The 25,341-nt window shown below is 36.3% G+C and overlaps 1 protein-coding gene across 3 annotated transcripts in view; it reads right to left on the minus strand.

The window, feature by feature from the left end:
* Window positions 1–25,341, minus strand: part of KIAA0586 (KIAA0586 ortholog) — a 124,318-nt gene that overhangs the window by 12,314 nt on the left and 86,663 nt on the right. For all 3 annotated transcript variants that reach the window (XM_061156959.1, XM_061156957.1, XM_061156958.1), the window contains one exon: window positions 17,292–17,400. In XM_061156959.1, coding sequence (XP_061012942.1) covers window positions 17,292–17,400 — 109 coding nt within the window. The remainder of the gene's footprint in view (window positions 1–17,291; window positions 17,401–25,341) is intronic.

Below are 25,341 nucleotides of genomic sequence, written 5' to 3' on the forward strand. Positions count from 1 at the left end.
AAGGATATAAAGATGAAGGCCTCCAAAACAGGAATTTTTTTAACCCACAAAACAAGAGTTTTTAAATGAGTGACACCCAGAATTTGAAACCAAATCTAACAAGCAGAAATCTAAAATTAGTAACAATCGGAATAGCTGGAGCTTTTATACTAGCGTGCTCACTGAAGGAAAAAAAGGGGGGGGGGTATTAGGAATATTATTAAATATAGAAGTTAATACTTTTCAAACAAATAAGTTACTCATTGGCTGCATCTCTAATAGGTATACAACTCTTGCCAATAATAGCATTCTCAGAAATAGTATCTTGGCAGCATAAAAGCTTATATTCAACTGACAGGAAGCTGATTGGTAATTCAGAAAATAGATGACCCACCTATTCTAAATGCAGTCTATGATTTATTTGAATAATGTACACTTAGTTATTAAGGCTCATTAAAAACAATTTAAGTGCTTACTGAGCAGTGTGATGACAAAGAGAGTTCCTGCCTTTTAGTGGCAGGAATGTCTAGAGGGACATTCCAGCGTTAAAATCTGGTTGCAAACAGAGAGACTCGATGTTTTAGTAGACAACTTTATCTACAAGACACTTCCTGCTGGTTGAACAGCCTGTGACACAGCTACTAAAACAAATTCCTCTCAGATAATTCTTTATAAAAGCATGCCATAATGGTTTGAAAACTAAAGGAATCTTAAAAATTATAATAGGTTTGCCCCATGAAAGAAGCCATACATTCAGTGTGATTTTATTTTTTTAAAGTACAAAGCCAAGAGAACTAATCTATGCTGCTAGAAGTCAGAACATAACAAAAGTCAGAACGGTGGTTATCTTTTCGGGGGTGGAAGCTGTGTCTGAAAGGGAACGTGAAGGGACTTTGGGGATGCTGGCAATATTGTTTCTTGAAGACCAAAGTGTGCTCAGTTTCTGAAAGTTCTTTCAGCTGTAGAGCTATGCATACTTATCTGTATGTATATTACACTTCCATAAAAAGTTGAAGTTGAAAAAACTTCAACAGGTTAGTTTCATCAATTAAAAGGTTAGTTTCATCTTACTGTTTTAAACTGTTTTCCAATGAATGAAAATGCCACATAACTAACTACCAGGTAGCCTTTCACATCAAGTAAACATCGGCAGCCGGCCACACTGCTAACTATAAAGACAAATTCCTATTTCTCTTCTTAAAATCCTGAAACAACTGTGAGCTGAAATCACTCAGAAAGTGGAAAAAAAGCAAAAGTCGCTTAGTAGTATCTGACTCTGCAACCCCAGGGACTGTAGCCCACCAGGTTCCTGTGTCCATGGAACTCTCCAGGCAAGAATACTGGAGTGGGCTGCCATTTCATTCAGAAGCAGAAGGTAAGTTCTGGCTGTTGTCGTGGTTGTTCTTGTTTGACTCTCACAAGTCTAGTTTGACTTACGACCTAGGATACCTGATGCTACAACAACGAGCCACTCAATTTAATTGAAAGCTCAAACTAATCTCATTTTAACTAATCTTGAAAGCATTTCTAAAATATCAATACATTTTGTAAAAGCCACTTATTTCCTTATTTTGACTACAAAAAAAAGTTTGCTCTTTCAGCTTATATCTATAAAGCAATGACATCATAATGACATTTAAACTCAACTATAGCTCTTAATCAATAGTAACTCCTATAACTTGAATCACACGAGGCCACAGATTGTTTAGAAGGTCACTGTTATCACATCCTTATAAACAATGTTTGATAGCAAACAAAGCTGAAAGTAAAGTATGTCCCTAATATTTACTTAACAGTTTGAATCTGAGTGTTTTTATAATTTACGAACAGAAAATTCATTTTCTGAAATGGAAATTCTTTCTAATGAAAACTTCTCTCAAACTATGGTCTGTGACTATCACTAAAAATACAGTGTATTATTTGTATAGCCTTTACAGTGGATTTTGCCATATCTAGTCACTCCTAACTAAATTTGGGAACAAAAATTAAATGTGACACAGTGACCAGTTCACTTCCCCCAAGGCCAGACCTGGTAACTTGAAAAAAAGAGTGAAAGAATGAAAAATGAGCTTTCAAATACAGGAAGCCACTAGAAAATAAGAACAACACCATTTCATATCCTAAAATTAGAGCTTTAAAGATTTTCTGTTGACTAGTAAGTTTCAGGGTTGGGGGAAGGGAGGCAAGGGGGATTTCTGCTCATGTACACACGACACCGATGGGAATGAGGGCCAGTCCAAGGTCTATGTTACCGTCACTCTGGGTAATAGTTCCAAGCTGCGAGGCCAGCTGTAGGGGCCCTGCCAGCAAGGCCCGGGCAGCAGCGCTTTGATAGCGTGGGGCCCTGAAGTGTCAGGATATAGAGAAGACAGCCGTTGTTGGCTGTGAAAACAGTCTGATACAAACCAGATGGGAACTTACTAGATGGGCAACACAAAGGAAAACAATTGGCTCATTCAACAAAGTCAGGCCCTTGCCCCAGAGAATTCACAGAAGACAATAACAGTCACCCAGAGTTGATGCAAACAAGAAACAGTCATGTGGTTACAGTTTAAAGAATTGTTTTTCCTCAGACTAAACAAAGTTTTGCTTTCTAATTCTTATATTCATTAATTGCAGTTTGGTGTACAGGCCTTTCTGCCATAGACAAATATTTCATTTATACAATAAATACTTTTATGACACTGAGAGAAATATATGAGGACATAGAAACTAATTTTGTGCTGCTTCCTGTAAAGTGCCATGAACATAGGTTAAGCTATTTCAAGAAATTGGAAAATTTAGAAAATGATTGATTATGCTGACACAGCAATTAGGAAATATCCAACATAATATTTCCATGACTTCCTAAGTCTGATTTGTTTTAATGTAGGAAGAAAAACATGAAGGCAATAATCATAGGCTCCTGGAACTACATTTCTACCTAAATGATTTTTTCTGACTTTTTTAGATGGGACAGTATTATTGTAATTATCTTCACAGCAAAAAAGTGCCAGAGTTCTCTACAGACTTAAACTGCGTAAGTGTCATCACACTAACAAGTACCTGTTCATCTTTCTTTTTTTGGTACCTGTCCATCTTAAGTTGACAATATAATAAAGATTAACAGTTTGATTTTAAGATAACTTTCGGCAATAACATTTCACTTTAAGACTCTATAGGCATATATTCCACAATAGTCATCTGTTCTGCTATTCTGAAAGATAGTAAATAGCATTCTAGCTTAAAATAATTCATAGGTAACTGCATATTTTCCACTGGAAATTCCAGCACAACTTGGGCCTCTGCATTTGCTACTAATTTAAAAAACACACCCAAGAAAGCCTTATATGTGTAATCACTATTCTTAGGTGATAAACAAGTAGCCCATCAAAGAAACCGAAAGTAACAGCACTTTTCACGCAATTATTTGAACATATTTTATAATATAAAATATACATAAAATAAAATATAAAATAGTATAAAACAGTAAATCTATTTTGTATCTTTATAATAAAAAATGGTTTCTTAGAAGACATGAATTTGTGGAATTGTGAAAATTACTGTGATACTTGAGACACAACCCAGGTTTCCCAATTTGCATTTGATGCACTATCCTGATTATTATTTTTATGCTTCCCACCCCTAAAAACTGAGGCCAAACATTGAATGACATCTTTCCTGTTGCATTAGATCTTTCATCCTTTGCAAGGCATTTCTGAAGTAAAGCAGAGAAACAGAAGTGGAGTAACAGCCTGATGTGGAGACTAAATGCAGTCATCAGCATTTCCAGCCATGGGCATCCCCCTGCCCTGGCCCCTCCACTTTGCTGTTCATGCACACACATTCACACACATTGTTTTACAGTCTAAATTACTGGCAACAGTACTGAATGATGGTTTTGACTAAATTTAATCATCAAATCCAAAAATCAGGTCGTGCTTATAAGCTGAATTCCCATATAGTAAGGAAAGGAAAACATGAAAAAATTGGTCTTATACAAAAGGAATTAAGAATAAATGTATCAATTCTGCTAAAAGTTTTTCTAAACACATGGAATTAACTCTAATAAAATGATTAACAAAGGTAGAGTGTCTGGGATTTATTAGTAAATGTATTTCTTAGATCTTGGATTAACCCATGAAGAAAAAGGAGTTGGTGTCATTTTTATTATTAGGTATACTGATATAAATTTCTTCGGACATTGCCCATTTTTACTTTTATGGGTATATATATACACACCTACATATATGTATGAAAAAAACAAGCAACTGCATTAACTATTTTTATCTGATAAACAGATCTTGAAATGATTTCCAAGAACAAGGGCCAGATCAGGCAGAACTTTTTAGGATATGATGTGGAGTCTGGGCTCCAGGCTGGTGCAAAAAGAAGTCTTTGGAGGGGTCTGAGCAATGAGTCAAGTGATCTGATTAATATTTTAAACAGTGACTCTTGCTCTGGGTGGATAAAACGGGGGAGCAAAATGAATATAGGAAGACCAATTGAGAAATTTCTCAGGGTAATATTAAAGTTGAGGAATATTATGATTTAAAAAATCAACTACAGAAAGTAGAAAACTCAGCTTGACACCAAGCTGCTGAAAAAAATTTTGGTTAGCTTTATTAGAACAACAAAAACTTCAGTATTAAACCAGTTTTTAACAACTTCTGTGAACAGTGAGACAATCAAGAGTAGTGGGGTTACGTAACCTATCTGAAAGCTCAGTTTTCTCATCTGTGTAACAACGCTAATAAAAACATGTTACATATTCACCAGTTTACTGTGAGAATGAAAACTGCAACGCATGAGAGTTTTTTGTCATCTATAAAGCACCTCTCCTTTCTCTACCTTTACATCTTGAAGATGTCCAAGACTTTAGTTTCATCACTGTAGGTTTGGTGGAAGAAACAAATCTATCCTATTTGGCAGTGACTGTGTTCTATCCTAGTGCAACTCTAGGCAGGATAGATTGACTAGAGTGTGATCAAACCAGTAAAGAGCTTGGAAACAACATAAGAAATAGTAAAAGGAACATGGGCAACATGGGCAAGTAGCACTACTAATGAAAAATCACCTGCCAATGCAGGAGATGCAAGAGATGCAGGTTTGATCCCTGAGTGGGAAGATCCCCTGGAGCAGGGAATGGCAACCCACTCCTGTATTCTTGCCTGGGAAGTTTCAATGACAAAGGAGCCTGGCGGACTACAGTCCATGGGGCCACCAAGAGCCGCAGACGACTGAGAGGCTGAACACAAAAGGAACACAGCATGTAGATTTTGGATTATAACTGTTATCAAATATTTGAAAGATTGTTCCATTGAAAGACTGGTTTCTGACACCCAATAGGACAGAACTAGAACCGATAAGTGAGAAGTTATAAGAGGCAAATGTTAACTCAGTAAGAATAATTAGTGCTTTCCATCAATAAAATGTACAGCAAACAAGGGTGCTTCCCGATATTGTGAGATAACCATTTACTGGGTCTAATGTCTCATTTGCTGGCTCCCTCTCCTTCTCTATCTTTAAATCTTGAAGATGTCCAAGATTTTAATCCAGGGATGCTCCCATCCCCTTTCTGTACTTAATCCTTGGGTGATATCATCCATACCCACAACTTTAAACAGCATCTACACTGTCAGCTCTCAGCTTATCTCCAGTCCCAACCTCTTCACTGAGTTCTAGTAACAAACTGCCTATCACTTGGAGTTTTATTAGGCTTCTCAAAATCTATGTGCCCTACACAGAATGGCTGATTTTCACCTCAATCTTCCTAACTTTAATAAGTAGCACTATCATTCAACCAGTAATTTTCAGGCCAGAAATTTAGAAGTAACTAATCTTTGACTCTGCTTTCAATTACACTCTACATCTAATCTGCCTTAGGAAGTAATTTTTGAAATCAACTTATTCCTCAGCTCTATTAGGTATATGCCATCAATACATAGCCTTAACCTGGCCACCATGACACCTCCACCAGGGTCCAAGCCACCATCACCTCTCATTTGGAACACTGGGACAGTCACACACTTCCAATTAGTCTATTTCCACCACTGTCTCCCTGAGGTCTGTTCTCCATCAAGAAGCTGGCGGAAACTTTTAACAATGTACATTAAAGTCTGTCATTTCCTAGCTCAAACCCTCCATAGGATCCTCATCATTTGTTGTTGCTCAGTTGCCAAGTCATGTCCAATTCTTGCAACCCCATGGACTGCACTATGCCAAGCCTCTCAGTCCCTCACCGTCTCCTGGAGTTTGCTCAAGTTTGTGTCAATTGAATCAGTGATGCCATCCAACCATCTCACCCTCGGTCGCCCTCTTCTCCTTCTGCCTTCAATCTTTCCCAGCATCAGGGTCTTTTTCAATGAGCCAGCTCTTTGCATCAGGTGGCCAAAGCATTGGATCTTCAGCGTCAGCATCAGTCCTTCCAGTGAAGATTCAGGGTTGATTTCCTTTAGGATTGATTGGTTTGATCTCCTCACTGTCCAAGGGACTCTCAAGAGTCTTCTCTAGCACCACGGTTCAATTCTTCGGTGCTCTGCCTTCTTTATGGTCCTGCAACTTATCTTTATTCTCATCATACTCAGACTGAAATCCAAATTCCTTCTCAGAGTCTGCAGAGCTCGACATGATCTGCAGCCTACATCTCCTGTCTCAGTTCCTACCACAGTTCCCTTGCACACTCCGCTCCAGCCACAATGGCCTTGTTGTTCCTTGGGCAAGTTCATTCCCACCTTAACACCTTCATTTTTCCTTCATATTTCTACATGGAATATTCTTCCCCAAATGTTTGCAACATTTCTCCTTCCCTTCATTCTATGTGGAAATGCCATTCCTTCAAAAAGGGCTCCCCTAACCAAATGATCTAAAGAAGCAAAACCACTTACCCTGCTTCCTTCACTATCTATCACTCCGCTTTATGTCCTTCTTAATTGAGACTAATAGAAATACAAATTGACAGACATTATTTTTAAAATAAAGAATACCTTTCAAAAATGTTTAGCTTTTTATTTGGAAAGAATTTCAATCTTGGGGAAAAGTTACAAGACTAATATAAAGAATACCTATATCTCACTTGCCCAGATCCATAAGTGGTTAACTTTCCCCTGTGTTTAGGTTGGTATGGTGTTTCCCCACGACCATATGCAGGTTAGGTCTCAGCTATCCCAACTGGACGCACACAGTATTCAACTGCCCCTCTGTGGTTGCACTAATTTTGATCATCCCATCAGGGTACTATCCTACATTTTCCTTTCTGTGAGGAGACACTTTAAGACCATGCATATATCCTGCCCCTCATTAAAATTTACTGTACATGTAGCATTCACTGGTGACCCCTGCCCCATCTCGTCTTTACCAGGATGCTTGCAAAGTGGTGACTTTCCCGCAGTACTGGTCACTCCGCACTTGCCTGCTGACGCCTAGGAGTCTTCTAAAAACCCTTTATGTTTTTCACAGCACTTAACATCATCTGAGATTGCTGTAAATTAATTTACTTCTTTCTATTATGTATACAAGGATATAAGCTCTGTGAAAGCAAGGATTTCACCTGTTACATTTACCACACTCTCTCCAAGGTTTGGAACAATACCTGGCCCATAGCAACTACTCAAGAATGAATAGAAAAAGAAAGAAAACTGTTAACAAGGGCCCTGCACTAGATGGGAGAATAGGACTACCTCATACATTTGATCCAATAAACACTTACTGGAAACCTACCATTTATGGAGCTGTGCTAGAGAGCAGGTGGTGCAGAGATGAATGAAACGAGGCCATTGTCTCTAAGAAATTTACTTTCCAGAGAAAGAGAGGGGCTCTAAGGAAATAATCCTGCAAGGTATGATGCAAGGGCTAAAATTGAAATATATACCAAACAGCATAGGCCCTTCAGGGACACAGAGTAGACCAAGAATGTTTGTTTCGAGGATGGAAAGGTGGTAAAGGAGGGCAGGGGAGGGAACATTTCCAAGTGAAGACACTGAGAAAGGCATGTGAAGGGTAGGATGAGGGTTGAGAAGAAATAGAATTAAGAAGTATTTGTGGCTACAGCTGACCTGAAGAATCATTGAGCCCACCTTCATTCTGCACATAAGAATGAATGATTCTTCTTATTCCACAATCATTCCCTTGCCCCCCTGCTCCTTCCCCTCCTACCCTTTCCTTTCCCCTCTACTCTCTCAAAGTGAGACCTTTCCCCTTCTTCCTATTCCTTCCCTTTCTTTCTCTGCACTTACCCTTTTCATCTCTCAGGATTTTATCTTTCTCCCTCTCCCTTTGTCAAGAATAGAAATGAGATGGGAATCAAAGTTGCAGGTAGAAGAGTTACCTTCAAGGAGGTAAAAGCACTATTCTTTCTTGAATCCAAAAAGAAAAAAAAATGAAAAGATTAACGTAGAGTCGTAAGAACTTGGAGCTAGAGTAGCTATAAATGAAAGAGTAGAATTTTGGAAATATATTTGAAAGAGTAGAATTTAGAAAAGCAAAAGCATATATTAAAAGAAAACTGAGGGGATAACATTGGGATTAAGGGTTTGAGGAGAAGGGCTAGAATAGATGTTATTTTGGAGCCAAAATCCATATGAAATTAATAAAAGTATTACTGGGGAACAGCCAAACTTCCATTCAAGCCCCAGAGCACAGTTTGCTAACAGGTTATAATTTTACAAACTGCATCAACACCATTAGAATTTCATGACCAAGAACAAAAATCAGAGAATGGGGATTAACACAGATCAAAGAGACATAGAGCTCTTGGATGGTTATAAGACAGTATTTACATGAGTTAACCATATAGATCAGGCAAAATATAGGGCCTGAGGAATAGCCAGTCAAGAAAAACAGGACTGAGTAAATGGAGGTTGCAGTACAGGTGGGAGAAAGAATACATGACTGAAGCGGCTCCACTAATGATACACTAACTGCCCCACAACATCTGCCTCCTGCCCCGTTACCAACCCGGCCAGGTCAGTTAGGGGAAGAAAGACAAAAGTATTACGCTCTGTAATGAGTAAGACAACTATCCCTATACTCCAAGGACCACTTATTATTCCCCAGCAATTTCTCCCACAAACTGAAGTTTCTACGGAGAAAAGAAAAGCTAGAGAGTATGAAAGGCAATAAAAAGCCGTCTCAGAAAACTTAGTTCCAGCTGATGAGTACTCCATTGCTCCCGAACAACATCACAGAAGTCCAAAAGTCATCCCTTCTATTCCTTAATGGAGTTGACTTTATGTCGGAAAGGGAAATGAGAGAGGCAGTAAGTTGAACTCCCCCTAGACCAGCAATGAAAACTCTGTTTAAAGATAATTCCCTTAAAGTTTCTTCTTCATAAACACTGCTCAAAATCAGTAAGACTTGCCTAGAAAACTTCATAGTCCTAAGCGCCTAAATTTTAATCTGTCACTCCCATCTCCAAACAGTATCTATGATCTCATTTGTGCTTCTAAATCACTACAGGTTTGCTTTGGTAGAACACATCTTTGAAATCTGTCATAGGCCTGCATTACATATTTACGTATGAATTACATGGTTAAAAATATGGCCTTTACTTCACCAATGTTGTTTTTTATAGCACAGAACAATCTTGGGAGAGTTTTTCCACTGAAAAGTTTTGTTTTCATGATTCTGTAATAAACATAGTAGTATTAAGCATACCTGGATGATGATAGATCTTTCTTTAGAATAGGCATAGTGGAAAGGCTGAGCCCAAAGGCAAAAACTGAGGGCATGTTACATAAATAAAACCTTATTCTATATAACATCAATAATAATAGTGTTAGTACTGGTAAAAAGCAAAAGTACAATGGATAAGAAACAGTAAAGTATTAATTTAATAAAACAAAATATGTAAGTACAATAAAAAGGAGAAAAATGTTTCTCAAGAATATATGAGGAGGGTTTCCAGGATGGACAATGAAATTATAGTGCCTTTTGCCATTTGAGTTATAGGGTTTTTTTGCCATGAAATTTAACCATTTTAATACTTTTATGTATACCCACCATGGCCCCTAATTTTAACCCTTACTTTTAATCAGGATGCCACAGCTCATAAATGATTACTAAGCTCTTGCATTATCAGTTTCTCTCAGATTTAAAAATGAGAGAATTACTGACAATGCAATTCACTACAACACTCATTTGTCAATAGATAAGATTATCACCCTGGTTAATAAGCTTCACTATATTTAGCTGTCCAATATGCAGATCAATAAAAAAAATTTTGTAAAACAATCCTAGGTTTAGTAAATAGAAATTATCTTAAATACAATTCACTGAAGAATAAAAAAAATTGTTGTAAGTCAATTTATCTCAACACTATATAGAACTTGTACCATCTCTAGCATTTTCTCACCAACGTCCTTAAAGCTCAGGACCAGTGCAGATTCGATACCTATCTGTTAAAGAAGAGCTGATTACAACATGCGTATTCAAAAAGAAGAGTCATCCTGGGGACAGTCACGCCAATGATAACTAATATTTTCATAATATGTGTAAGTCCTGTTCTACATGCACTACTGTCTTCACCCAAGCTATCAATCAATCTTCCGGACAGATACTCCATTACAGATGAGAAGAGCACAGAAAGGTTAAGAATCTTGCCCAAAGTCACCAGCTAGTGAATAGCCAGCAGAGTTGAAATTTGAACTCAGGAAGTCTGAGTCCAGAGTATAAGCTCTATGCTGTAGTGCTTCTAATTCTACTGCAGAACAGACATCAGCATGAACACCTAGAGTCGTTAGGCAATGTTTCGCAAAGGGTGGTCCTCTTTCCTCATCAGCAGGACCAGGGGCGCTAGTTTAGCATTCAGATTGCCAGGTCTAGACTCAGTCTCAGGGTTAAACTGGGAATCTACATTTTAAATTAGAAATGCAGGAGACTGAGTCAAAATTTGAAAGACACTGTATTAAAGACTAAAACTATCAAGTGACAGTACATCCTGTAAGTATAAAAATATTACTTCTCTGTTCTAATTAATTCTGAATTGAAACAATCCAGTTTCTCTTTTATTTAGGGGACAGCTGGCTTAGTAGAGGGCTTCCCCTGTGGCTCAATTGGTAAAGAATCCGCCTGCAATACGGGAGACCTGGGTTCGATCCCTGGATTGGGAAGATCCCCTGGAGAAGGGAAAGGCTACCCACTCCAGTATTTTGGCCTGGAGAATCCCATGGACTGTAGAGTCCATGGGGTCGCAAAGAGTCAGGCACAAGTGAGCAACTTTCACTATCACTGGCTTAGTAAAATATTAGACTATTTCCAACCATTGATTGAAATAGTCTAATTTGTATTGTATTTATATAAAACTAAAATCACAAAAAATCTGAATGATTATTCTGTTGATTGGAAGAAAATCATCTGTAATACACTAACTTGTCAATGTAGTTAGTGTTACTTGGAAGAGGGTAATGTAGTATAATAGAAATACTACTACATCTGGAGTAAGAAGATCAGATGCTATCACTAATCAGAATTATAACCTTTGGTTCTTGGTAGCAGAGGGATCATTCCCAGTTCAACAGAACCAAAGGTCATTCATCTGACTGCATGCGATTTTCCTACTCCTAGTTCAGCATTTCACTGATATTAAAATACGAGGATATTATCAAATCTACATTTACCTCTGTGGTTATTTTGGAAGGTTAAATTTTATTTAATGGCTGCTAAATAAAAAGGCTACTAAGTTTAATGAATAATTTAAATTATGTTTTATATCAATTTGATTTCTATAAACAACAGCATAAAAACTTTAAAGTTAGGTTTTAGGAAATCTGGCTAAGAACAATGAAAGAATTGCACAGGTTTCTGGAATACTGGCAAGTCTTCAGAACAACCCTAGTATATGTTTTTGATGAGACACGTTTACTATCAAAGACTTGAGAAAAATCTATGTGCTTCATACACAATGTATCATTAATTCTATAACAATAAGAAAAGTAAATAATTTCCATAATTAAAATACTCCGACATAGAAAGTGAAATTACTTTAGCAACAAGTAAAAATGTTATGCGAATCCCTGAATAATTTTCAGTGTCTTTTGCAATAGATTTTCTCCATCAATCTTCTTAGCCTTAGTTATGCACATTTATCTCTCAGATTACACACACACACACACACACACACATATATAACATATATACACACATATATTTCTATTTTTAAATAAAAGATGCAAATTCTGTCTGGTAGGAACAGTGGAAATAATAATCTATGCTAAAAATCCACTAACGTGCCAGAAGAGTGTCTTTTCTCGCATGGCTTATGTCCCCACCTCCATCCAAACATTCTCACATAAAATGTAAGAAATGTATATACATAAAGACAACCAGCAAGTTGACCTAACACACTTGCTGCCATATGTTTATTTTTTCAGCACTGTAAGAAAAAAGTGACAATTTGACAGTGTGATTACATAAAGATGTTTGTCTTTTTATATTTAATAGCATTCCAACAAATTATTTCTGAGATGCAGTGTTTTAAAGAAATTCTTTTTCTCAAACAACTCCTTTTTCTTATCCTTTGAGAGAAGATGCTTTGTTTTATTTCTTTCTCTAACTCCAAAGTACCTTCCCAGTCCTTTACACAAAAAGGGTGCTAAAAATAATGACCTAAGAATGAATATACAATGGAACATTATTGAGCTATAAAGAGGAATGAAGTAATGATATTCTCTACAACATGAATGAACCTTGAAAACATGTTAAAGAGGACAGACACAAAACCTACATACTATATGATTCCATTTATATAAAATGTGAATAGGTAAATCCATAGAGATAGAAAGTAAACTAGTAGTTGCCAGGAACTGGGGGGAGGAGAGAGTACAGAATGAATACTATTGGGTATGTGATTTCTTTTAGTGCAAAGAACATTTTCTGGAATTTCTATAACTTTTGAAAAATATTAAAAATGACTACTTTTATATCAGTAGCTACCAATGGCTCTATGCTTGGCCTTTAGCAATTCATTAAAGAAAAGTCAAACACATCTTTATCTGCTTGTCTGGTGCCTGTGACTATGTTGTGACACAGTCTCTGGTGACACAGTTCCTGTGTCCCATCTCTTTGGAGAAGTCTGCCTTTCTGTGGACTTTAAGCCACTTGCTCTACATTATAAGCTATCTGATTGGTTCAAGAAATGTTATGATTTTATAGTTCATCTGACATTTTATTATAGTTAGAAGTGACACTCTCCACCTTCCTCCTCCTAGGGGAAAACAGAAACCCCACATTCAGCAACATTTTAAAGTGAATTTCTGTTTTATTAATCAGTAATAGCATGGATTTGTAAAAAAAAAAAACACATTTACTCAGATTATGCTTGTTAAACATTTGGTTACATAGATTTGGGGCAGACTTGTTAGTCTGTGCCACTTCTTCCAGGAACCCTATCAGAGATCTACACACATGGTTTTTAAATTACTGTCATACATTATGAGAAAAAAATCAATTAAACAAACTTTTAACTGTGATTTTAAAATTACTAAAATCAATTGTAATTCTGAGATCTATTGTAACTTAACTATATTTCAAATACAAAGGCAAAAATTTTCATTTGCACATGTGGTTAGAAAAAGCTTCCAAATATATATAAGCTTTGAATTTCCTAATTCTCACATATCTGAAGTACAATCACTGTAGTGAGGTATAAAAGGTGCTAACATGTAAAGGAATTAAATTCAAGACATTTGTTGGTGTTGCTCAGTTGCTAAGTCATGTCTGATTCTTTGCGACCCCATGAGCTACAGCATGCCAAGCTTCTCTGTCCTTCACTATCTCCTGGAGTTTGCTCAAACTCATATCCATTGAGCCGACTCTTTGTGACCCCATGGCCTGTAGTTTGCCAGGCTCCTCCGCCCGTGGAATTCTCCAGGCAAGAATACTGGAGTGGGTTGCCATTCCCAAAGGATCTTCCCAAGCCAGGGATGGAATCTAAGTCTCCTGCACTGCAGGTAGATTCTTTACCACGAGGGAAACCCAATTCAATACATAACGTAAAAAAAAGAAATCTATCTGTGATTTCCCACAAAAAAGTAACCAGATTTTGATAAATTATTATAATTACATTAATTACTTTTAGCACTTTGATACATATTTTCTGAGCAACATATATCATTTATAAATAAGAAAACTGAAGAAGGCTGTAATTTTAAACACCTTTGACAACTATTTAACCACAAAACATATACTCTAATTTTTTCCCATAGACTCTAGTAAAGCATGTTTGACTTTCTAATTTATTATTTACTATGAAGTTCTTAAAATTTTAAGAGAAAAACTAAAGAAAAATATTTTTTAAAGTGGACTATTTTAATATATCACAACAGAATTTAATTGTTCCTGGGTTCATAACAAATACATGAATTTAAATACAAATACTTCATTTGTACTGAGGAAAGCTAAGTTGCACAGTGAAAGGGGAAAAAATGAGTTGCTAAATTATTAAAAAGTTGCTTTCACTATAAAACTGTTAGATAATTAATCAGGGCTTAGAATCAGATAAGTGATATCATGTGATCAAAAATACATTCAATGAATTCAATGCCAAGAGTTTTAGACTCCAAAGATATCATCTTTCAGAACTCAATTCAAGTTTTCTCTTTTGGGTTAAAATTTGCAAGTAATAATCCAGGGGAGAGGAGAAAGCTTGTCTTTACAGATTTCCCAGAAGCTTAGTGCTAGAATTGTTCTACCATTATCTTCAGTCAATTTTTAATGGATGATCACTGAAAAACTACCACTATTGCTAGTAAATGCCTTGGTTTCTTTTTCATTTTTTTTGGCTTGGTTTCTTGATACACACACACACACACACACACACACACACACACACACACACATATATAAAACTACTATACATTTATCAAAGTGAAATACATGATACTTCTTCCTGAAACAGCCATAATTTTGGGTTCAAGTATTCCTAGAAGAATTTATCTTCCAGAAAAGATGTGGTTTTGATTCCCTTGTGATAAGGTGAATTTCCTTCATTATCTTCAAGACCCTTTGTGTATGAAAGATAGGATTGAATTCCTTCAAGGTCAGTCAAAGTCCTGAAAGCCCTAGAGGATTATTTTGGCACTCTGACTTTCCTAGTCTCTGAAACATTTGGCAACGTATCAGAGTTTTATCAGAGGAAAAAAACCCACAAAATTTATGGGGAAAAAAGTTGTAACTGACTATTGCCAAAGGAATCATATTCATTCAAAAAATATTTAGTAGGGAGATCTATATCAATTAGAGAGTGAAACACTCGGCTCCTATTTGAAATGTAGCCCACTGGGTATTTATTTGTCTTGGTTAAAGCTGACATAGGCCTGCTCCCCTAACTTCTGTATTATACTGTAACTGTGCTTAGTCACTCAGTTGCGTCTGACTCTTTGTGGCCCATGGACTGTAGTCCACCAGGCTCCTCTGTCCATGGAGGTTCTCCAGGCAAGAATACTGGAGTGGGCTGCCATGCCCTCCTCCAGGGGGATCTTCCCAACACAGGGATGGAACTGCATTGCAGGTGGATTCCTTACCATCTGAGCTACCAGGGACGCCCATGAATACTGGAGTGGGTAGCCTACCTCTTCTCCAGGGAATCTTCCCCACCCAGGAATCAAACTGGATCTCCTGCATTGCAGGCGGATTCTTTGTATTAGATGTAAAATTAAATGAAAATAATTTTTACACATATTAAATCCAATTATTCTAAATTCTTTCTAAACAAAACTGCATCACTAGCTAACACACTGGCTTCTTTTATTTTTATTTTATTATTTTTATTGACATTAAATGTTAATTGGACATTATTTAATGATATTGTTCTAAGTCAACAAAAATTTAAATATTGCCATCTTGTGGCCACTCATATACATGAAACTGAAAACAATGTCACTTTCCTAAAGAGATTTACCTTTAAAATATTCCCAAATATGGAGAAGGAAATGGCAACCCACTCCAGTATTCTTGCCTGGAAAAGTCCATGGACGGAGGAGTCTGGAGGGCTGAAGTCCATGGGATTACATGACTGAGCATGTGTGCACGAGGGTGGAGGGAAATGGGTTGGTAGCAATAAAGTGGTAGAACTAAAAAAAAAAAAAAAAAATTCCCAAATATATTTTCCTTATTAGCTGAGAAAAGTGATCGTTTTATTACATACAACCTTCTCCAAGGAGATAAAATTCATTTATACATTTAAGAAATATGTATTTTTTTTAGAAAACTAAATTAAATATATAGTCATTGGCCATGAGTGGTAACAGAATTCAGTAGGACATCAAGGCAGTCCTGATACTATTTTAGACATATTCCTTTGCTCATATCTACATAGTCATGATTTAATACAATGAGGAAAGTTTTACAGGCAATTTTCCATAGGGTTCTAAAATATAATATCAACATAATAACTAACATTACTGTACCATTGTTAAGTTTTAAAAAGTGGTCAGGAGGGCAAAGTTCTGAAAAGCTGGAGTAAGAAAGGAAGAGAAAACAAACAGAAAAGTAAAAACATAAATAACATAATCTTAAGCTCTTTCTCATGTAGGTCTTCCCCAAAATGCCAAGTGCTGTTACCTTTGCAATTAGACTGGCATTCAATACATGAGCTAAAAAAAACACAAATACAAAAGCAAAAAAAAAAAAAAGAAAAAAATTTTCTACTGCTCAAAATATTCCTAACACTTTTGCAGGTCGAAGAATTTTTAAACAAAAGACATCTTAATTTCTTCTGCCAAATTTCAGAATTTAAGTTATATAAAATTTAAATGACTAAGAAGCAAGAAGGCAAACAAAGCAACCGTGCAAAAACATAAAGACAACATCACAATGCTGTGATACTGAGTATAGAATCATTCAGCCACATCATTTTGTTAATCAAGCAATAAAGAAAAGTTCATTCATATGATAGCATTTAACATGAGAGTCCTTTGTTTTATAAGTTGTACCTGTTAATCAAATCACCACACAATATAAACAGCCTTTACAAAGCTCCTGAATATCCATAACTGCTGCCTTTATCAAAATTTAAAACAGACAACCATGATACAGACTTTTACATAGATAAAAAGATACTGTCATTCAATTGTACAAGAAACAAAAAATAAGATTAAAAGAAAAATACTACCTAAGAGTTTTAAAAATCTATTAGAAATAGTATTTACTGATCAAAAGAACTAACAAATATATACTCAAATACAGGATGAGAGTCTTAACCCCAATGGACTAAATGTGAAAAAACAATAACAAAACCCTAGAGATAATAAGACATATAAAGTAAAGAATTCTCATTATGTATTTATTTGTTCAGTATCACAAGTATCAAACTACTATTACAAGAAAACTAATCTTACCTTGCTGCTGTGAAAGTGAAATATCAGATTTATTTCTTACACGTATTAAACGACTTTGAACTGGCTTGTGTTCAACTTGCTTAACATCTTGGTCTTGCTTTTGTTGGTACTAAAGAATTAAAGACATGAAGTCATAATATCATTTTTTAAGTTACTTTTAAAAGATCTGAGCAATTATTTACATGTTTATTATATAAAATTTGAATATTATGCATGCTTTCTAAGTACCAGATGGGAAATGGAGTACATACTACCAAAGAAAAGATATTACAAGGAAAATCTTGCAAAAGATCTGGATAATATACAGATTTCAAATATGCAAATGATTTCTATTTCTGACTAGAGAATTCAGAGCTACTTATAAATCAACTATTCTAGATACATATATGATGGATTTAGACAGGATAAAAACTTAATTTGGCTGTAAGTACTTCCATATAACTATTTTTGCATAAAATGAAAATCTGCATAATGTACTGCAATTTTCAAAAAGCTTTTATATATAATAACATCATTTAATTCTCACAAGTGTTCAGGAGGTATTATTATTCTTTGTCACTCAAGAAATGTATATTCTACCATAAGCCCCATCATCTCTTTTCCTTACTACAATCTAACCAAATTTAAAATTTTCAGTAGTAAAATTCCTTCACAATCACACATTACAAATTATGACGAATTTAGCCATTTTCTTTCTTTCCTGTTTTATGAGTCTAGTTATGAATGAGTCTCTAAGAACAGCTACCAGATACAATTTGACAGAAACTTAAAATGTCTCTGAACTCATCAAAATACAAGCATAGAAGAATCTGAAACCTATCCACATGGACTCAAATGTAACCACTCCAGTTCTGGCAGATACCTATTTATCTACAGGTAAGAATGAGCAGTTTCAGGCTGCAATAGTCACAACTAGCCTTACCACTGGTCTTCTAAGTTTAGAGTCTTTGTTACTTAGGTTTCTGCCCTGAAGGAAGTGTTATTGTGATGTGTATTTCTAAAATGAGTACTACGGGCCACTTTAACTAGAACTTTCCTATGAACCTTCCTACTGACTGCCTCCCTTAACCACAGAGTATTGTGGGGCTTCCCAGGTGACTCAGTGGTAAACAACCTGCCTACTAATGCAGGAGACTCAGGAGACACAGGTTTGATTCCTGGGTCAGGAAGATCCCCTGGAGAAAGGAAGGGCAACCCATTCCAGTATTCTTGCCTGGAAAATCCCATGGACAGAGGAGCCTGGCAGGCTATAGTCCAGGGAGTCACAAAGAGGTGAGCACATACGCATGCAGATTATGGAGCTAAATTGCTTGTATTCAACTCTGGGTAAGGCATTACCTAGCTTTGACTTTGGGTAAGTTACTTAATGCCCCAATACCTCAATTTCCTCATTCATAAAATGGGGATGATAATAATAATTGCCTCAGTAGGTTGTTGTAAGGATTAAATGAGTTAAATATGTAACAAACATAGAACAGCATCCAGTTGAGTATAAGCACTATAAGTAAGTTTATGCTTTTATTATCACCAGTCTATTTTTCCTTTAATAAAGGAAATCTAAGAAATGAATTTTTTTGAAGCCATTCTAATGGTAATACTTTGCAGTTTTATTTTAAAACAGGCCAATAAATAAAGGAGAGCAATCTTTTTTTTTATTTTTTAAATATCTTTGCAGTGAAGAAGTGAAGTGAAGTCGCTCAGTCGTGTCCGACTCTGCGACCCCATGGACTGTAGCCTACCACACTCCTCTGTCCATGGGATTTTCCAGGCAAGAGTACTGGAGTGGGTTGTCATTTCCTTCTCCAGAGGATCTTCCCGACCCAGGGATCGAACCCGGCTCTCCCGCATTGTAGGCAGACGCTTTTCCATCTGAGTCACCAGGGAAGCCTAAATATCTTTATTGAGGTACAATTGATAAACAATAAACAGCATATATTTCAAGTGTATCATTTGCTAAATTTTGACATATATATATATATACCCATGAAGTGATCATCACAATCGAGATAATATGATGAATAAATCCACCAATCTCAAAAGTTTACTCATAACCTTCTGTATTCCCTCCTATAACTACAGATTAGCTTGCATCATCTAGAATTTCATATAAGTGGAATCATAAAGTACACACTCTTATTTGGGTGTGGGTTCTGGCTTTTTTCCCTTAACATAACTCTTGTGAAAATCATCTATGTTACTGTATGCATCAGTAGTCATGGCTTCTTCTTGCTAAATAGTATTCCATCTTATAGATATGCCAAAACATGTATAGTTAGCAACTTAAGGACATTTGTGTGTGTCCAGTTTTTGCTGTTGTTTAGTCACTAAGTCGTGTCCGACTCTTTTGTGACACCATGGATGGTAGCTGTCAGGTTCCTCTGTCCATGAATTTCCTAGGCAAAAACACTGGAGTGGGCTGCCATTTCCTTCTCGGAGGGATCTTTCTGACCCAGGGATGGAAAATTGCTATCAACATTCATGTGTAAGTCTTTGTGTAGACATGTTTTAGTTTCTCTTGGGTAAATAAATACTTAGGAGTGAAATGTCTGGGTCATATGGTAGGTGTACGCTTTACTTATTTAAGAAATTGCCAAACTGTTTTCCAAAGCGGTTGAATCATATTACATTACCACAGCAGCATATGAGTTTAAGTGCTTTACACTTGCCAAAACTTGACTTGTTAGCCTTTCTAATTTTAGATGTTCTAATGCGTAGTAGCTTTTCATTGTGATTTTAATTGGCATTTTTCTAATAATTACTTGATGTTGAAAATATTTTTGTGTACTCATTTCTTTGGGTAAGGTATCTATCCAAAGATTTCATCCATTTTTTTTTTTTAATTTTTATTTTTTTATTAGTTGGAGGCCAATCACTTCACAACATTTCAGTGGGTTTTGTCATACATTGATATGAATCAGCCATGGATTTATATGTATTCCCCATCCCAATCCCCGCTCCCACCTCCCTCTTCACCCGATTCCCCCGGGTCCTCCCAGTGCACCAGGCTGGAGCACTTGTCTCATGCATCCCACCTGGGCTGGTGATCTGTTTCACCATAGATAGTATACATGCTGTTCTTTTGAAACATCCCACCCTCACCTTCTCCCACAGAGTTCAAAAGTCTGTTCTGTATTTCTGTGTCTCTTTTTCTGTTTTGCATATAGGGTTATCATTACCACCTTTCTAAATTCCATATATATGTGTTAGTATGCTGTAATGTTCTTTATCTTTCTGGCTTACTTCACTCTGTATAAGGGGCTCCAGCTTCATCCATCTCATTAGGACTGGTTCAAATGAATTCTTTTTAATGGCTGAGTAATATTCCATGGTGTATATGTACCACAGCTTCCTTATCCATTCATCTGCTGATGGGCATCTAGGTTGCTTCCATGTCCTGGCTATTATAAACAGTGCTGCGATGAACATTGGGGTGCACGTGTCTCTTTCAGATCTGGTTTCCTCAGTGTGTATGCCCAGAAGTGGGATTGCTGGGTCATATGGCAGTTCTATTTCCAGTTTTTTAAGAAATCTCCACACTGTTTTCCATAGTGGCTGTACTAGTTTGCATTCCCACCAACAGTGTAAGAGGGTTCCCTTTTCTCCACACCCTCTCCAGCATTTATTGTTTGTAGACTTTTGGATAGCAGCCATCCTGACTGGCGAGTAATGGTATCTCATTGTGGTTTTGATTTGCATTTCTCTAATAATGAGTGATGTTGAGCATCTTTTCATGTGTTTGTTAGCCATCTGTATGTCTTCTTTGGAGAAATGTCTGTTTAGTTCTTTGGCCCATTTTTTGATTGGGTCATTTATTTTTCTGGAATTGAGCTGCAGGAGTTGCTTGTATATTTTTGAGATTAATCCTTTGTCTGTTTCTTCATTTGCTATTATTTTCTCCCAATCTGAAGGCTGTCTTTTCACCTTACTTATAGTTTCCATTGTAGTGCAAAAGCTTTTAAGTTTCATTAGGTCCCATTTGTTTAGTTTTGCTTTTATTTCCAATATTCTGGGAGGTGGGTCATAGAGGATCCTGCTGTGATTTATGTCGGAGAGTGTTTTGCCTATGTTCTCCTCTAGGAGTTTTATAGTTTCTGGTCTTACATTTAGATCTTTAATCCATTTTGAGTTTATTTATGTGTATGGTGTTAGAAAGTGTTCTAGTTTCATTCTTTTACAAGTGGTTGACCAGTTTTCCCAGCACCACTTGTTGAAGAGGTTGTCTTTTTTCCATTGTATATCCTTGCCTCCTTTGTCAAAGATAAGGTGTCCATAGGTTTGTGGATTTATCTCTGGGCTTTCTATTCTGTTCCATTGATCTATATTTCTGTCTTTGTGCCAGTACCATAGTGTCTTGATGACTGTGGCTTTGTAGTAGAGTCTGAAGTCAGGCAGGTTGATTCCTCCAGTTCCATTCTTCTTTCTCAAGATTACTTTGGCTATTCGAGGTTTTTTGTATTTCCATACAAATTGTGAAATTATTTGTTCTAGTTCTGTGAAAAATACCGTTGGTAGCTTGATAGGGATTGCATTGAATCTATAGACTGCTTTGGGTAGAATAGCCATTTTGACAATATTGATTCTTCCAATCCATGAACACGGTATGTTTCTCCATCTGTTTGTGTCCTCTTTGATTTCTTTCATCAGTGTTTTATAGTTTTCTATGTATAGGTCTTTTGTTTCTTTAGGTAGATATACTCCTAAGTATTTTATTCTTTTTGTTGCAATGGTGAATGGTATTGTTTCCTTAATTTCTCTTTCTGTTTTTTCATTGTTAGTATATAGGAATGCAAGGGATTTCTGTGTGTTAATTTTATATCCTGCAACTTTACTATATTCATTGATTAGCTCTAGTAATTTTCTGGTAGAGTCTTTAGGGTTTTCTATGTAGAGGATCATGTCATCTGCAAACAGCGAGAGTTTCACTTCTTCTTTTCCTATCTGGATTCCTTTTACTTCTTTTTCTGCTCTGATTGCTGTGGCCAGAACTTCCAACACTATGTTGAATAGCAGTGGTGAGAGTGGGCACCCTTGTCTTGTTCCTGATTTCAGGGGAAATGCCTTCAATTTTTCACCATTGAGGGTGATGCTTGCTGTGGGTTTGTCATATATAGCTTTTATTATGTTGAGGTATGTTCCTTCTATTCCTGCTTTTTGGAGAGTTTTAATCATAAATGAGTGTTGAATTTTGTCAAAGGCTTTCTCTGCATCTATTGAGATAATCATATGGTTTTTATCTTTCAATTTGTTAATGTGGTGTATTACATTGATTGATTTGCGGATATTAAAGAATCCTTGCATTCCTGGGATAAAGCCCACTTGGTCATGGTGTATGATTTTTTTAATATGTTGTTGGATTCTTTTTGCTAGAATTTTGTTAAGGATTTTTGCATCTATGTTCATCAGTGACATTGGCCTGTAGTTTTCTTTTTTTGTGGCATCTTTGTCTGGTTTTGGAATTAGGGTGATGGTGGCCTCATAGAATGAGTTTGGAAGCTTACCTTCATCTGCAATTTTCTGGAAGAGTTTGAGTAAGATAGGTGTTAGCTCTTCTTTAAATTTTTGGTAGAATTCAGCTGTGAAGCCATCTGGTCCTGGGCTTTTGTTTGCTGGAAGATTTCTGATTACAGTTTCGATTTCCTTGCTTGTGATGGGTCTGTTAAGATCTTCTATTTCTTCCTGGTTCAGTTTTGGAAAGTTATACTTTTCTAAGAATTTGTCCATTTCATCCAAGTTGTCCATTTTATTGGCATAGAGCTGCTGGTAGTAGTCTCTTATGATCCTTTGTATTTCAGTGTTGTCTGTTGTGATCTCTCCATTTTCATTTCTAATTTTGTTAATTTGGTTCTTCTCTCTTTGTTTCTTAATGAGTCTTGCTAATGGTTTGTCAAATTTTGTTTATTTTTTCAAAAAACCAGCTTTTAGCTTTGTTGATTTTTGCTATGGTCTCTTTAGTTTCTTTTGCATTTATTTCTGCCCTAATTTTTAAGATTTCTTTCCTTCTGCTAACCCTGGGGTTCTTCATTTCTTCCTTCTCTAATTGCTTTAGGTGTAGAGTTAGGTTATTTATTTGGTTTTTTTCTTGTTTCTTGATGTAAGCCTGTAATGCTATGAACCTTCCCCTTAGCACTGCTTTTACAGTGTCCCATAGGTTTTGGGTTGTTGTGTTTTCATTTTCATTCATTTCTATACATATTTTGATTTCTTTTTTTATTTCTTCTATGACTTGTTGGTTATTCAGAAGGGTGTTATTTAGCCTCCATATGTTTGAATTTTTAACAATTTTTTTCCTGTAATTGAGATCTAATCTTACTGCACTGTGGTCAGAAAAGATGACTGGAATGATTTCAATTTTTTTGAATTTTCCAAGACCAGATTTATGGCCCAGGATGTGATCTATTCTGGAGAAGGTTTCGTGTGCACTTGAGAAAAAGGTGAAGTTGATTGTTTTGGGGTGAAATGTCCTATAGATATCAATTAGGTCTAGCTGGTCCATTGTGTCATTTAAGGTTTGTGTTTCCTTGTTAATTTTCTGTTTAGTTGATCTATCCATAGTTGTGAGTGGGGTATTAAAGTCTCCCACTATTATTGTGTTAGTATTAATTTCCTCTTTCATACTCGTTAGTGTTTGCCGCACATATTGCGGTGCTCCTATGTTGGGTGCATATATATTTATAATTGTTATATCTTCTTCTTTGATTGATCCTTTGATCATTATGTAGTGTCCTTCTTTGTCTCTTTTCACATCCTTTATTTGAAAGTCTATTTTATCTGATATGAGTATTGCGACTCCTGCTTTCTTTTGGTCTCCGTTTGCATGAAATATTTTTTTCCAGCCCTTCACTTTTAGTCTGTATGTGTCTCTTGTTTTGAAGTGGGTCTCTTGTAGACAGCATATATAGGGGTCTTGTTTTTGTATCCATTCAGCCAATCTTTGTCTTTTGGTTGGGGCATTCAACCCATTTACATTTAGGGTAATTATTGATAGGTGTGGTCCCATTGCCATTTACTTTGTTGTTTTGGGTTCACGTTTATACAACCTTTCTGCATTTCCTGTCTAGAGAAGATCCTTTAGCATTTGTTGAAGAGCTGGTTTGGTGGTGCTGAATTCTCTCAGCTTTTGCTTATCTGTAAAGCTTTTGAATTCTCCTTCATATCTGAATGAGATCCTTGCTGGATACAGTAATCTAGGTTGTAGGTTATTCTCTTTCATTACTTTCAGTACGTCTTGCCATTCCCTTCTGGCCTGGAGGGTTTCTATTGATAGATCAGCTGTTATGGGAATCCCTTTGTGTGTTATTTGTTGTTTCTCCCTTGCTGCTTTTAATATTTGTTCTTTGTGTTTGATCTTTGTTAATTTGATTAATATGTGTCTTGGGGTGTTTCGCCTTGGGTTTATCCTGTTTGGGACTCTCTGGGTTTCTTGGACTTGGGTGGCTATTTCCTTCCCCATTTTAGGGAAGTTTTCAGCTATTATCTCCTCGAGTATTTTCTCATGGCCTTTCTTTTTGTCTTCTTCTTCTGGGACTCCTATGATTCGAATGTTGGGGCGTTTCATATTGTCCCAGAGATCCCTGAGGTTGTCCTCATTTCTTTTGATCCTTTTTTCTTTTTTCCTCTCTGCTTCATTTATTTCCACCATTTTATCTTCTACCTCGCTTATCCTATCTTCTGCCTCCGTTATTCTACTTTTGGTTCCCTCCAAAGTGTTTTTTATCTCATTCATTGCATTATTCATTTTTAATTGACTCTTTTTTATTTCTTCTAGGTCTTTATTAAACATTTCTTGCATCTTTTCAATCTTTGTTTCCAGGCTGTTTATCTGTAACTCCATTTTGTTTTCAAGATTTTGGATCATTTTTATTATCATTATTCTAAATTCTTTTTCAGGTAGATTCCCTATCTCCTCCTCTTTTGTTTGACTTGGTGGGCATTTTTCATGTTCCTTTACCTGTTGGGTATTTCTTTGCCTTTTCATCTTGTTTAGATTGCTGTATCTGGAGTGGGTTTTCTGTATTCTGGAGGTCTGTGGTTCCTTTTTATTGTGGAGGAT

Source organism: Dama dama, chromosome 12, assembly GCF_033118175.1.
Source record: "Dama dama isolate Ldn47 chromosome 12, ASM3311817v1, whole genome shotgun sequence".
Taxonomy (NCBI): Eukaryota; Metazoa; Chordata; class Mammalia; order Artiodactyla; family Cervidae; genus Dama; species Dama dama.